General features: G+C 46.7%; 1 protein-coding gene across 1 annotated transcript in view; it reads right to left on the minus strand.

The window, feature by feature from the left end:
• Positions 1-2,141: 2,141 nt before the first annotated feature.
• The window catches only part of ATRNL1 (attractin like 1), a 130,032-nt gene continuing 115,105 nt past the window's right edge, over positions 2,142-17,068 (minus strand). Inside the window, exons 17-19 of the mRNA XM_044299757.1 lie at positions 9,323-9,511; positions 4,187-4,405; positions 2,142-2,287 (exon numbers count right to left, since the gene is read on the minus strand). Coding sequence (XP_044155692.1) covers positions 2,142-2,287; positions 4,187-4,405; positions 9,323-9,511 — 554 coding nt within the window. The remainder of the gene's footprint in view (positions 2,288-4,186; positions 4,406-9,322; positions 9,512-17,068) is intronic.

Raw genomic sequence — 17,068 nt, forward strand, 5'->3', positions numbered from 1 at the left:
AGCGGTTCGTGGGGTCTGCAGCGCTTACGGTGTCAAGTGGAGTGCTTGGAGTCCTCGGGAAGCACTAGGAGCATCTATCGACGGAGGTACCCGGTCGGGGTGCCAGGAGATCCGTTACACTGCATAGTCATATTCATGTATCCCCAGTATCCGGTCAGTATGGTCTATAGGATACTGTACAGTTATAGCCATGTATCCCCCAGTATCCGGTCAGTATGGTCTATAGGATACTGTATAGTTATAGTCATGTATCCCCCAGTATCTGGTCAGTATGGTCTATAGGATACTGAATAGATATAGTCATGTATTCCCAGTATCCAGTCAGTATGGTCTATAGGATACTGTATAGTTATAGTCATGTATCCCCAGTATCCGGTCAGTATGGTCTATAGGATACTGTATAGTTATAGTCATGTATGCCCAGTATCCGGTCAGTATGGTCTATAGGATACTGTATAGTTATAGTCATGTATGCCCAGTATCCGGTCAGTATGGTCTATAGGATACTGTATAGTTATAGTCATGTATCCCCAGTATCCGGTCAGTATGGTCTATAGGATACAGTATAGTTATAGTCATGTATCCCCCAGTATCCGGTCAGTATGGTCTATAGGATACTGTATAGTTATAGTCATGTATCCCCAGTATCCGGTCAGTATGGTCTATAGGATACTGTATAGTTATAGTCATGTATCCCCAGTATCCGGTCAGTATGGTCTATAGGATACTGTATAGTTATAGTCATGTATCCCCAGTATCCGGTCAGTATGGCCTATAGGATACTGTATAGTTATAGTCATGTATCCCCAGTATCCGGTCAGTATGGTCTATAGGATACTGTATAGTTATAGTCATGTATGCCCAGTATCCGGTCAGTATGGTCTATAGGATACTGTATAGTTATAGTCATGTATGCCCAGTATCCGATCAGTATGGTCTATAGGATACTGTATAGTTATAGTCATGTATCCCCAGTATCCGGTCAGTATGGTTTATAGGATACTGTATAGTTATAGTCATGTATCCCCCCAGTATCCGGTCAGTATGGTCTATAGGATACTGTATAGATATAGTCATGTATTCCCAGTATCCAGTCAGTATGGTCTATAGGATACTGTATAGTTATAGTCATGTATCCCCCAGTATCCGGTCAGTATGGTCTATAGGATACTGTATAGTTATAGTCATGTATCCCCAGTATCCGGTCAGTATGGTCTATAGGATACTGTATAGTTATAGTCATGTATCCCCAGTATCCGGTCAGTATGGTCTATAGGATACTGTATAGTTATAGTCATGTATCCCCAGTATCCGGTCAGTATGGCCTATAGGATACTGTATAGTTATAGTCATGTATCCCCAGTATCCGGTCAGTATGGTCTATAGGATACTGTATAGTTATAGTCATGTATCCCCAGTATCCGGTCAGTATGGCCTATAGGATACTGTATAGTTATAGTCATGTATCCCCAGTATCCGGTCAGTATGGTCTATAGGATACTGTATAGTTATAGTCATGTATGCCCAGTATCCGGTCAGTATGGTCTATAGGATACTGTATAGTTATAGTCATGTATGCCCAGTATCCGATCAGTATGGTCTATAGGATACTGTATAGTTATAGTCATGTATCCCCAGTATCCGGTCAGTATGGTTTATAGGATACTGTATAGTTATAGTCATGTATCCCCCCAGTATCCGGTCAGTATGGTCTATAGGATACTGTATAGATATAGTCATGTATTCCCAGTATCCAGTCAGTATGGTCTATAGGATACTGTATAGTTATAGTCATGTATCCCCCAGTATCCGGTCAGTATGGTCTATAGGATACTGTATAGTTATAGTCATGTATCCCCAGTATCCGGACAGTATGGTCTATAGGATACTGTATAGTTATAGTCATGTATCCCCAGTATCCGGTCAGTATGGTCTATAGGATACTGTATAGTTATAGTCATGTATCCCCCCAGTATCCGGTCAGTATGGTCTATAGGATACTGTATAGTTATAGTCATGTATCCCCAGTATCCGGTCAGTATGGTCTATAGGATACTGTATAGTTATAGTCATGTATCCCCAGTATCCGGTCAGTATGGTTTATAGGATACGGTGTAGTTGCAGGCAGGTAGCCTCCAGGATCACTTACTTTCACATTCTCCGCCGTTGGTGGGATTCCCGTGGTATCCCGCCATGCAGGCCTCGCAGTGCTTCCCTGTGGTCAGGTTCTTACACTGTTCACAGATGTTGTTGTTGATGCAGGTGCTGTGGCCGTTACACTGACACGCTGCAAGAAAGGAGACGGCGTTATAGAGCGAGACAGCGCAGAAGTGTTATAATACACTGAACATTATAAGGAGCAAGACAGCATACATTATACAGCAGTATTATAATATACAGTGTACATTATACAGCAGTATTATAATATACAGTGTACATTATACAGCAGTATTATAATATACAGTGTACATTATACAGCAGTATTATAATATACAGTGTACATTATACAGCAGTATTATAATATACAGTGTACATTATACAGCAGTATTATAATATACAGTGTACATTATACAGCAGTATTACAATATACAGTGTACATTATACAGCAGTATTATAAGGAACCAGATAAGAAGTGACCACTGAGGACACCAGATAAGAAGTGACCACTGAGGACACCAGATAAGAAGTGACCACTGCGGACACCAGATAAGAATCTACCACTGAGGACACCAGGTAAGAAATTACCACTGAGGACACCAGATAAGAAGTGACCACTGAGGACACCAGATAAGAAGTGATCACTGAGGACACCAGGTAAGAAATGACCACTGAGGACACCAGATAAGAATCTACCACTGAGGACACCAGATAAGAATCTACCACTGAGGACACCAGATAAGAATCTACCACTGAGGACACCAGATAAGAAGGGACCACTGAGGACACCAGGTAAGAAATGACCACTGAGGACACCAGATACGAATCTACCACTGAGGACACCAGATAAGAAGTGACCACTGAGGACACCAGATAAGAAGTGACCACTGAGGACACCAGATAAGAAGTGACCACTGAGGACACCAGGTAAGAAATGACCACTGAGGACACCAGATAAGAAGTGACCACTGAGGACACCAGATAAGAAGTGACCACTGAGGACACCAGATAAGAATCTACCACTGAGGACACCAGATAAGAAGTGACCACTGAGGACACCAGGTAAGAAATGACCACTGAGGACACCAGATAAGAATCTACCACTGAGGACACCAGATAAGAATCTACCACTGAGGACACCAGATAAGAATCTACCACTGAGGACACCAGATAAGAAGGGACCACTGAGGACACCAGGTAAGAAATGACCACTGAGGACACCAGATACGAATCTACCACTGAGGACACCAGATAAGAAGTGACCACTGAGGACACCAGATAAGAAGTGACCACTGAGGACACCAGATAAGAAGTGACCACTGAGGACACCAGGTAAGAAATGACCACTGAGGACACCAGATAAGAAGTGACCACTGAGGACACCAGATAAGAAGTGACCACTGAGGACACCAGATAAGAATCTACCACTGAGGACACCAGATAAGAAGTGACCACTGAGGACACCAGGTAAGAAATGACCACTGAGGACACCAGATAAGAATCTACCACTGAGGACACCAGATAAGAAGTGACCACTGAGGACACCAGATAAGAAGTGACCACTGAGGACACCAGATAAGAATCTACCACTGAGGACACCAGGTAAGAAATTACCACTGAGGACACCAGGTAAGAAATTACCACTGAGGACACCAGATAAGAAGTGACCACTGAGGACACCAGATAAGAAGTGACCACTGAGGACACCAGATAAGAAGTGACCACTGAGGACACCAGATAAGAAGTGACCACTGAGGACACCAGATAAGAAGTGACCACTGAGGACACCAGATAAGAAGTGACCACTGAGGACACCAGATAAGAAGTGACCACTGAGGACACCAGATAAGAAGTGACCACTGAGGACACCAGGTAAGAAATGACCACTGAGGACACCAGGTAAGAAATGACCATGGAGATGAATGGGAAATTCTCTGGATCTTGTGCTGCCACCTGAAGAATTAACAGATGACCTAGACATGAAAACTGTGAAAATCCGGCCTCTGACAGAGGACATCACCGTTCTCACCTGGACAGTGAATAAACGACCACTCGTAGTTCTTGTCCCGTGGGCACAAACTGGAATCCAGAACCATTTCACTCGACTGTTTGCCCTGAGGTTTCATCGGTCCCCGGTAAGAACCTTCTATACAACTGCCTTTCCCAGTGTTACTGGGGTCATTACACCAACCACAACCAGGGTGCTCCAAGCACTGAGAGCAGGTGCGGAAGCCGGAGCAATTCTGAGCTGTGGGAAGAGGGAAAAGGAATCAGTAACCATGGAAACCAGATATATTACACCACAAGTAACAGCACACGACGATTATAACAATAAATTACAACTCCATAGGGGACAACATTACAGTAATTGTATTATTGTACATCGGAGGCAGTATTATAGTAGTTACAGTATATTCTAGATCAGTGGTGCCCAACCATTTCTCGTCTGAGGGCTGCATAGACATGGTATAAATTTTGCGGGCCAGAACCAGGTAGCTTTGCCAGAAAGAAATGCAAACACTGTGAGGGGGCACGTGTGAGCATTACTACTGCGAAGGGGCAAATATATGGGCATTTTTACTGTAAAGGGGGTGGATCTGGGCATTACCCCTATGAAGGGTGCACATCTGAGCATTACCACTGTTAACGGGGAACATCTGGGCATTACTACTGTGAAGAGGGAACATCTGGGCATTACTACTGTGAAGAGGGAACATCTGGGCATTACTACTGTGAAGAGGGAACATCTGGGCATTACTACTGTGAAGAGGGAACATCTGGGCATTACTACTGTGAAGAGGGAACATCTGGGCATTACTACTGTGAAGAGGGAACATCTGGGCATTACCACTGTGAAGGGGACACATCTGGGCATTACTAATGTGAAGAGGGAACATCTGGGCATTACTAATGTGAAGAGGGAACATCTGGGCATTACTACTGTGAAGGCGACACATCTGGGCATTACTAATGTGAAGAGGGAACATCTGGGCATTACCACTGTGAAAGGGGCACATCTGAGCATTACTACTGAGAACGGGGAACATCTGGGCATTACCACTGTGAAGGGAGCATGTGAGCATTACTGTGAAGATGGCACATCTGGGCATAGCAAGACTAAAGAGTGGAATGCAGGAAACTCTCTCTAGAAATGCCTTGTGGTGCAATATGATGAGTCCTCTCACACGGGCACCAGACATAGTGATCACATATCCAGAAATAGGCTCAGGTCCAATCACTTCCACCACTACCACACCTCGCCAGTCACATTCTCCACAGACCTCCTGCTCCCAGTCCCCGCAAAACTAATAATAATACTGCCCCACAGTATAATGAGGAATGGCGGCGCAGGAGCGTCTCTTCTGCAACTGTGCGCAAGGAGGCAGTATTATAGTAGGTATAGTCTTGTACATAGGAGCGGTATTATAGTACTTATATTACTGTACATAGGAGGCAGTATTATAGTAGTTATATTCCTGTACATAGGAGCAGTATTATAGTAGTTATATTATTGTACATAGGAGCAGTATTATAGTAGTTATATTCTTGTATATAGGAGGCAGTATTATAGTAGTTATATTCCTGTACATAGGAGCAGTATTATAGTAGTTATATTATTGTACATAGGAGCAGTATTATAGTAATATTCTTGTACATAGGAGCAGTATTATAGTAGGTATAGTCTTGTACATAGGAGCGGTATTATAGTACTTATATTACTGTACATAGGAGGCAGTATTATAGTAGTTATATTCCTGTACATAGGAGCAGTACTATAGTAGTTATATTATTGTACATAGGAGCAGTATTATAGTAGTTATATTCCTGTACATAGGAGGCAGTATTATAGTAGTTATATTCTTGTACATAGAAGCAGTACTATACTAGTTATATTCTTGTACATAGGAGGCAGTATTATAGTAGTTATATTCTTGTATATAGGAGGCAGTATTATAGTAGTTATATTCCTGTACATAGGAGCAGTATTATAGTAGTTATATTATTGTACATAGGAGCAGTATTATAGTAATATTCTTGTACATAGGAGCAGTATTATAGTAGGTATAGTCTTGTACATAGGAGCGGTATTATAGTACTTATATTACTGTACATAGGAGGCAGTATTATAGTAGTTATATTCCTGTACATAGGAGCAGTATTATAGTAGTTATATTATTGTACATAGGAGCAGTATTATAGTAGTTATATTCCTGTACATAGGAGGCAGTATTATAGCTGTTATATTCTTGTACATAGAAGCAGTACTATAGTAGTTATATTCTTGTACATAGGAGCAGTATTATAGTAGTTATATTCCTGCACATAGGAGCAGTATTATAGTAGTTATATTCTTGTACATAGGAGGCAGTATTATAGCAGTTATAGTCTTGTACATAGGAGGCAGTATTATAGTAGTTATATTCTTGTACATAGGAGGCAGTATTATAGCAGTTATATTCTTGTACATAGGAGGCAGTATTATAGCAGTTATATTCTTGTACATAGGAGGCAGTATTATAGCAGTTATATTCTTGTACATAGGAGCAGTATTATAGTAGTTATATTCTTGTACATAGGAGGCAGTATTATAGTAGTTATATTCTTGTACATAGGAGGCAGTATTATAGTAGTTATATTCTTGTACATAGGGGCAGTATTATAGTAGTTATATTCTTGTACATAGGAGCAGTATTATAGTAGTTATTTTCTTGTACATAGGAGCAGTATTATAGTAGTTATATTCCTGTACATAGGAGGCAGTATTATAGTAGTTATATTCTTGTACATAGGAGCAGTATTATAGTAGTTATATTAGTATTCATAGATTTGCAGTAGTTGTGTAGCCGGGCCCCATCTCTGGAGAACATTACAGTTCTAACTTGAAAACCTTTGGGAAGGTCACGTCGACCTCATGGCGGTGTGTGAACAGCTTGTGCTTTTCTCCTGTATACGACACAACCTGCTCCAGAAACATTAGGTGGTTTATAGATCCAATATTACGGTTATTATTTCGGAATCAGTGCGGTGCTCTCCTCTCCTTGCTGGGATGTGACAATGGCTCGGGCCACAGCACCAGGGTCTGCCGCGCTGAACGCTTTTAATTTTACAATGCACATAATTACTGTCCATAAAAGCCAGTAAATCTCAATGCTGCATGTAATACCGCATTCTCCAGTGAGGAGAGCGGAGTGCAGCGTAATCCCATTACTCTCCGCCGCTCTCTCTCTCTTTTTTTTTTGTTTCTCTGTCCTTAAACTTATGGAAATTGATTCATATCCGGACAATGGAAAAAAAATCTTGGACTGCGCAGCATGTATGCAAAGATGATTGGGCAGACAGCAAATGCTATTAGGATTATTTAATAAAAATATACATTTTTTATAAGACGGCACAGAATGAAAAGTGAATTAATCGCCATGTGTCAGCATTATGGCGGTCTTACATTGTGTGACTATACGCTCCGGTATAATGGAAGGCACTGGCTGTTAACCTGCGCAAGGCCTAGCGGCTGCGGGATGAGTGGGGGTGCAGGGTTATCGATAAGCCCCTGCTGCGTGCTGCCCTGTGCACCTGTCCGCAGGTCTTCAGCAGCATCGCCCCCTCCCCCACCGCCGTCCTCTACCTGCACCGTTTTACATAAAGCAGATTATACGTCTTTTTCATTTGCTTCTAATTTCATTTATTTCCTGCCACCAAATGTCGGCCCCGCTCTTGCCAGCAGACAGTTTGTTCCCATTTGTTTGCAGCCTCTTTTATATCAATTTCCCATCTGTCTCCAATCACTTCAGCCGTGAGCGCGATGGGGCTGGCGGCGGATGCGTCCAGTAGCGGGAAATGTAGGGGCTGGCGCTCATGACTTACAGCCCATCTCAGTCCTTCAGCGCGATGCCAGGGTCAGGGACCGCTGCGTCATTTACAAGTGGTGCACGGGTCCTGAGATACCCCCTGTCTTATACTCCAGTCACATCCAGAGCTGCATTCTCAAATCTAATGCCTCATCCTGTCAGAAACTGTAAACATATCCAGAGCTGCATTCACAGCATTCATGTTTCATGTACTCCAGTCACATGTAGAGCTGTACACACAGTTAGGTTTCATTCAGTTTTCTACTCCAGTCACATCCAGAACTGTGTTCATGATCATACCTCATTCTGTCTTATACTCCAGTCACATCCAGAGCTGTGTTCATGATCATACCTCATTCTGTCTTATACTCCAGTCACATCCAGAGCTGTGTTCATGATCATACCTCATTCTGTCTTATACTCCAGTCACATCCAGAGCTGTGTTCATGATCATACCTCATTCTGTCTTATACTCCAGTCACATCCAGAGCTGTGTTCATGATCATACCTCATTCTGTCTTATACTCCAGTCACATCCAGAGCTGTGTTCATGATCATACCTCATTCTGTCTTATACTCCAGTCACATCCAGAGCTGTGTTCATGATCATACCTCATTCTGTCTTATACTCCAGTCACATCCAGAGCTGTGTTCATGATCATACCTCATTCTGTCTTATACTCCAGTCACATCCAGAGCTGTGTTCATGATCATACCTCATTCTGTCTTATACTCCAGTCACATCCAGAGCTGTGTTCATGATCATACCTCATTCTGTCTTATACTCCAGTCACATCCAGAGCTGTGTTCATGATCATACCTCATTCTGTCTTATACTCCAGTCACATTCAGAGCTGTGTGCACAGTTATACTGTTTTATTCTGTACTATACTCCAATCACACCTAAAGCTGTATTCACAGTAATGAGGTTTCACTCTGTCTTAGACTCCAGTCACATCCACAAAACAGACATAACACCTGTCTCGAGTCACATCCAGAGCTGCATTCCTAATTCTTCCTATTCACACTCAGCCTGCGTGATCTTCCTCTTCTTAAATATAATTTACACTTTGCGGGAACCTGCAGGCCATCTGGTCCCTGACATTCACCAATATAGCGGCAGGAGGAGAAGGATATGCTTATGACAGGAGGTGCAGCTGCTCAGCATGCTGGGACTTGTAGTGGAATACTCAGGTCAGTATCTGCACTGCTACAATCCATGAGGACAGGGTTATGGTCATGGAAAGTTCTATGAGAGAGACAGACAGACAGACAGATATGAAATACACACATAGACATACAGACAGACGGACACTCACGGGAGCAGGTGTTGGTCTGCCACTCCAGGCACTGTCCGTACGGGAAGGAGATGATGTAGGCGTTGGAGTCCACGCAGCGCTTGGTGTTGCTGCACCACATGCACTCCATGCCGTTACTGGTGCAGTTGGAGCAGGAGGTGCGCAGGGAGCAGGGCACCTTACACGGCCGCGCGTTCTGGTTGGGACTGACTGCAAAGATAACAGAGGAGGGGGTCAGAGAGTGTGGGCCCCTCCGTACACATTATATACAGGACTGCATAGTGGGGCCCCTCCGTACACATTATATACAGGACTGCATAGTGGGGGCCCCTCCGTACACATTATATACAGGACTGCATAGTGGGGGCCCCTCCGTACACATTATATACAGGACTGGATAGTGGGGCCCCTCCGTACACATTATATACAGGACTGGATAGTGCGGGCCCCTCCGTACACATTATATACAGGACTGGATAGTGGGGCCCCTCCGTACACATTATATACAGGACTGCATAGTGCGGGCCCCTCCGTACACATTATATACAGGACTGGATAGTGGGGCCCCTCCATACACAATATATACAGGACTGGATAGTGCGGGCCCCTCCGTACACATTATATACAGGACTGGATAGTGGGGGCCCCTCCGTACACATTATATACAGGACTGCATAGTGCGGGCCCCTCCGTACACATTATATACAGGACTGGATAGTGGGGGCCCCTCCGTACACATTATATACAGGACTGCATAGTGGGGCCCCTCCGTACACATTATATACAGGACTGGATAGTGGGGGCCCCTCCGTACACATTATATACAGGACTGGATAGTGGGGGCCCCTCCGTACACATTATATACAGGACTGCATAGTGGGGCCCCACCGTACACATTATATACAGGACTGCATAGTGGGGGCCCCTCCGTACACATTATATACAGGACTGCATAGTGGGGGCCCCTCCGTACACATTATATACAGGACTGGATAGTGGGGGCCCCTCCGTACACATTATATACAGGACTGGATAGTGGGGGCCCCTCCGTACACAATATATACAGGACTGGATAGTGGGGCCCCTCCGTACACATTATATACAGGACTGCATAGTGGGGCCCCTCCGTACACATTGTATACAGGACTGCATAGTGGGGGCCCCTCCGTACACATTATATACAGGACTGCATAGTGGGGGCCCCTCCGTACACATTATATACAGGACTGGATAGTGGGGGCCCCTCCGTACACATTATATACAGGACTGGATAGTGGGGGCCCCTCCGTACACAATATATACAGGACTGGATAGTGGGGCCCCTCCGTACACATTATATACAGGACTGCATAGTGGGGGCCCCTCCGTACACATTATATACAGGACTGGATAGTGGGGCCCCTCCGTACACATTATATACAGGACTGGATAGTGGGGGCCCCTCCGTACACAATATATACAGGACTGGTTAGTGCGGGCCCCTCCGTACACATTATATACAGGACTGGATAGTGGGGCCCCTCTGTACACAATATATACAGGACTGGATAGTGGGGGCCCCTCCGTACACATTATATACAGGACTGGATAGTGGGGGCCCCTCCGTACACATTATATACAGGACTGGATAGTGGGGGCCCCTCGTACACATTATATACAGGACTGGATAGTGGGGGCCCCTCCGTACACATTGTATACAGGACTGGATAGTGGGGCCCCTCCGTACACATTGTATACAGGACTGCATAGTGGGGCCCCTCCGTACACAATATATACAGGACTGGATAGTGGGGGCCCCTCCGTACACATTATATACAGGACTGGATAGTGGGGCCCCTCTGTACACAATATATACAGGACTGGATAGTGGGGGCCCCTCCGTACACATTATATACAGGACTGGATAGTGGGGGCCCCTCCGTACACATTATATACAGGACTGGATAGTGGGGGCCCCTCCGTACACATTGTATACAGGACTGGATAGTGGGGCCCCTCCGTACACATTATATACAGGACTGCATAGTGGGGCCCCTCCGTACACAATATATACAGGACTGGATAGTGGGGGCCCCTCCGTACACATTATATACAGGACTGGATAGTGGGGCCCCTCCGTACACATTATATACAGGACTGGATAGTGGGGGCCCCTCCGTACACATTATATACAGGACTGGATAGTGGGGCCCCTCCGTACACATTATATACAGGACTGGACAGTGGGGCCCCTCCGTACACATTATATACAGGACTGGATAGTGCGGGCCCCTCCGTACACATTATATACAGGACTGGATAGTGGGGGCCCCTCCATACACATTATATACAGGACTGGATAGTGGGAGCCCCTCCGTACACATTATATACAGGACTGGATAGTGGGGCCCCTCCGTACACATTATATACAGGACTGGATAGTGGGGGCCCCTCCGTACACATTATATACAGGACTGGATAGTGGGGCCCCTCCGTACACATTATATACAGGACTGGATAGTGGGGGCCCCTCCATACACAATATATACAGGACTGGATAGTGGGGCCCCCCGTACACATTATATACAGGACTGGATAGTGGGGCCCCTCCGTACACATTATATACAGGACTGGATAGTGGGGGCCCCTCCGTACACAATATATACAGGACTGGATAGTGGGGCCCCTCCGTACACATTATATACAGGACTGGATAGTGGGGGCCCCTCCGTACACAATATATACAGGACTGGATAGTGGGGCCCCTCCGTACACAATATATACAGGACTGGATACTGGGGGCCCTCCGTACACATTATATACAGGACTGGATAGTGGGGGCCCCTCCGTACACATTATATACAGGACTGGATAGTGGGGCCCCCCGTACACATTATATACAGGACTGGATAGTGGGGCCCCTCCGTACACATTATATACAGGACTGGATAGTGGGGCCCCTCCGTACACATTATATACAGGACTGGATAGTGGGGGCCCCTCCGTACACAATATATACAGGACTGGATAGTGGGGCCCCTCCGTACACATTATATACAGGACTGGATAGTGGGGCCCCTCCGTACACATTATATACAGGACTGGATAGTGGGGCCCCTCCGTACACATTATATACAGGACTGCATAGTGGGGCCCCTCCGTACACATTATATACAGGACTGCATAGTGGGGCCCCTCCGTACACATTATATACAGGACTGCATAGTGGGGGCCCCTCCGTACACATTATATACAGGACTGAATAGTGGGGCCCCTCCGTACACATTATATACAGGACTGCATAGTGGGGGCCCCTCCGTACACATTATATACAGGACTGGATAGTGGGGCCCCTCTGTACACATTATATACAGGACTGGATAGTGGGGGCCCCTCTGTACACATTATATACAGGACTGGATAGTGGGGGCCCCTCCGTACACATTATATACAGGACTGGATAGTGGGGCCCCTCCGTACACATCATATACAGGACTGGATAGTGGGGCCCCTCCGTACACATCATATACAGGACTGAATAGTGGGGCCCCTCCGTACACATTATATACAGGACTGTTTAGTGCGGGCCCCTCCGTACACAATATATACAGGACTGCATAGTGGGGCCCCTCCGTACACAATATATACAGGACTGCATAGTGGGGCCCCTCCGTACACATTATATACAGGACTGCATAGTGGGGCCCCTCCGTACACAATATATACAGGACTGGATAGTGGGGGCCCCTCCGTACACATTATATACAGGACTGGATAGTGGGGGCCCCTCCGTACACATTATATACAGGACTGGATAGCGGGGCCCCTCCGTACACATTATATACAGGACTGGATAGTGGGGGCCCCTCCGTACACAATATATACAGGACTGGATAGTGGGGGGCCCCTCCGTACACATTATATACAGGACTGGATAGTGGGGGCCCCTCCGTACACATTATATACAGGACTGGATAGTGGGGCCCCTCCGTACACATTATATACAGGACTGCATAGTGGGGGCCCCTCCGTACACAATATATACAGGACTGGATAGTGGGGCCCCTCCGTACACATTATATACAGGACTGCATAGTGGGGCCCCCCGTACACATTATATACAGGACTGGATAGTGGGGGCCCCTCCGTACACATTATATACAGGACTGGATAGTGGGGCCCCCCGTACACATTATATACAGGACTGCATAGTGGGGGCCCCTCCGTACACATTATATACAGGACTGGATAGTGGGGCCCCTCCGTACACAATATATACAGGACTGGATAGTGGGGCCCCTCCGTACACATTATATACAGGACTGGATAGTGGGGCCCCTCCGTACACATTATATACAGGACTGGATAGTGGGGCCCCTCCGTACACATTATATACAGGACTGCATAGTGGGGCCCCTCCGTACACATTATATACAGGACTGCATAGTGGGGCCCCTCCGTACACATTATATACAGGACTGAATAGTGGGGCCCCTCCGTACACATTATATACAGGACTGGATAGTGGGGCCCCTCCGTACACATTATATACAGGACTGGATAGTGGGGCCCCTCCGTACACATTATATACAGGACTGCATAGTGGGGCCCCTCCGTACACAATATATACAGGACTGGATAGTGGGGCCCCTCCATACACATTATATACAGGACTGGATAGTGGGGCCCCTCCGTACACATTATATACAGGACTGGATAGTGGGGGCCCCTCCGTACACATTATATACAGGACTGGATAGTGGGGCCCCTCCGTACACATTATATACAGGACTGGATAGTGGGGCCCCTCCGTACACAATATATACAGGACTGGATAGTGGGGGCCCCTCCATACACATTATATACAGGACTGGATAGTGGGGGCCCCTCCGTACACATTATATACAGGACTGCATAGTGGGGCCCCTCCGTACACATTATATACAGGACTGAATAGTGGGGCCCCTCCGTACACATTATATACAGGACTGGATAGTGGGGGCCCCTCCGTACACATTATATACAGGACTGGATAGTGGGGCCCCTCCGTACACATTATATACAGGACTGCATAGTGGGGCCCCTCCGTACACAATATATACAGGACTGGATAGTGGGGCCCCTCCATACACATTATATACAGGACTGGATAGTGGGGCCCCTCCGTACACATTATATACAGGACTGGATAGTGGGGGCCCCTCCGTACACATTATATACAGGACTGGATAGTGGGGCCCCTCCGTACACATTATATACAGGACTGGATAGTGGGGGCCCCTCCGTACACATTATATACAGGACTGGATAGTGGGGCCCCTCCGTACACAATATATACAGGACTGCATAGTGGGGCCCCTCCGTACACATTGTATACAGGACTGCATAGTGCGGGCCCCTCCGTACACATTATATACAGGACTGGATAGTGGGGCCCCTCCGTACACATTATATACAGGACTGCATAGTGGGGGCCCCTCCGTACACATTATATACAGGACTGGATAGTGGGGCCCCTCCGTACACATTATATACAGGACTGCATAGTGGGGCCCCTCCATACACATTATATACAGGACTGGATAGTGGGGCCCCTCCGTACACATTATATACAGGACTGCATAGTCAGCTGTATGATCACTGGTGACCTTCCAAAAAAGTGCAACATTGTATCTGTGATGTATCCATTGTATCCACAGAGGTGAGAGGGTCCCGCACAGGAGGGAGTCACCCCCAAAGCTGAACCGAGCCCCCTCCCCCACAATTCTGCCGGAGCGTGTGCCAGCACGCCCGCCGGATAATTCACTTATATACCTACACATTAGAGCGGCATTATTATATCACCGCGCGGCGGGGGAGGGGGCGACCTTCAGACGCTCCCTTCATTAGCTAATGGCTCGGTGAGCGGCGCGTGATCCTGGAACTCGGCATCAGCGTCCGCTGAGTGATCGCTGCTACAATCTATGGAAATTCAGGCGGAGAATGCGAGAAACGGTAAGTAGCCTATATACCACACTTACCTACGACTACAGATGCCTATAGACTCTGGCATCCCCATGACAAGTAGCTGCAGACCTATGGGGCCCTTGGAGAGAGGGGCCCCATTACCTTTGTCACAGGCTGCTGGGACCTGTGCAGGGCTCTACAGTGAAACCAACCATGGGGCCCCAAAGGCCTAGGACGGGGGGATAACAAACGCAGAGCCCTCCACCTGGCACCACAATGGGGGAGACCGGGCCCCCTCTATTCTATGTCCGCTGTGAGGTCACGTAGGTTCTCTAATGCCCAGCGCCAGATTATCGGGTCATCTAGCGAGCACTGGGCGCCGGACTAAAGGAACTTCCCTGGAAAAATCTAAATCCCATTGTGTAGAATGGTAATTTATTAGGATGTGATGATGAGTGGATGATAGAGGAAGAGGAGCAGATGATGGGAGGATGAGGAGCGGATGATGAGGAGAAGATGAGAGGAAGAGAAGAGGATGATAGGAAGATGAGGAGCGGATGATGAGGAGAAGATGAGGACAAGATGAGAGGAAGAGAAGAGGATGATGGGGGGATGAGGAGCGGATGATGAGGAGAAGATGAGGACAAGATGAGAGGAAGAGAAGAGGATGATGGGGGGATGAGGAGCGGATGATGAGGAGAAGATGAGAGGAAGAGAAGAGGATGATAGGAAGATGAGGAGCGGATAATGAGGAGAAGATGAGAGGAAGAGAAGAGGATGATGGGAGGATGAGGAGCGGATGATGAGGAGAAAAGGAAAGGAAGAGGATGATGGGAGGATGAGGAGCGGATGATGAGGAGAAGATGAGAGGAAGAGAAGAGGATGATGGGAGGATGAGGAGCGGATGATGAGGAGAAAAGGAAAGGAAGAGGATGATGGGAGGATGAGGAGCGGATGATGAGGAGAAGATGAGAGGAAGAGGAGCGGATAATGAGGAGAAGATGAGAGGAAGAGAAGAGGATGATAGGAGGATGAGAAGCGGGTGATGAGAAGATGAGAGGATGATGGGAGGATGAGAAGCGGATGATGAGAAGATGAGAGGATGATGGGAGGATGAGGAGCGGATCATGAGGAGAAGATGAGAGGAAGAGAAGAGGATGATGGAAGGATGAGAAGCGGATGATGAGGAGAAGATGAGAGGAAGAGAAGAGGATGATGGGAGGATGAGGAGCGGATGATGAGGAGAAGATGAGAGGAAGAGAAGAGGATGATGGAAGGATGAGAAGCGGATGATGAGGAGAAGATGAGAGGAAGAGAAGAGGATGATGGGAGGATGAGGAGCGGATGATGAGGAGAAGATGAGAGGAAGAGAAGAGGATGATGGGAAGATGGGGAAAGGATGATGGGAGGATGATGAGGAGAAGAAGAGAAGAGGATGATGGGGAGATGAGGAAAGGATGATAAGGAGAGGAAGAGAAGAGGATGATGGGAAGATGGGGAAAGGATGATGGGAGGATGATGAGAAGAAGATGAGAGGAAGAAAAGAGGATGATGCGGAGAGGATGGTGGGAAGAAGAGGAGAGGATGATGAGAGAATAGTAAGAGGTTCAGGAGAGGATGATGAGAGTTCCAGCAGTCATGATCTCCTATATTTCCTCTGATGTTTTATGAGGACAGTAAGACCTTGGTATCTGACTCTTCCATCATGGCGGGATGAGCGCTTTCTTCTCTTCTGAGCGGCGTCTGTTCCTCCGTGCCCCCTGTGCCCTCTGCGCCCGCGTCCCCCCCCCCCCCCCCACCGACAAATGTTTCCCACAGACTAAATCCGTATTTCAAGGCTTT

The sequence above is a fragment of the Bufo gargarizans genome, chromosome 6, assembly GCF_014858855.1.
Source record: "Bufo gargarizans isolate SCDJY-AF-19 chromosome 6, ASM1485885v1, whole genome shotgun sequence".
Classification (NCBI taxonomy): domain Eukaryota; kingdom Metazoa; phylum Chordata; class Amphibia; order Anura; family Bufonidae; genus Bufo; species Bufo gargarizans.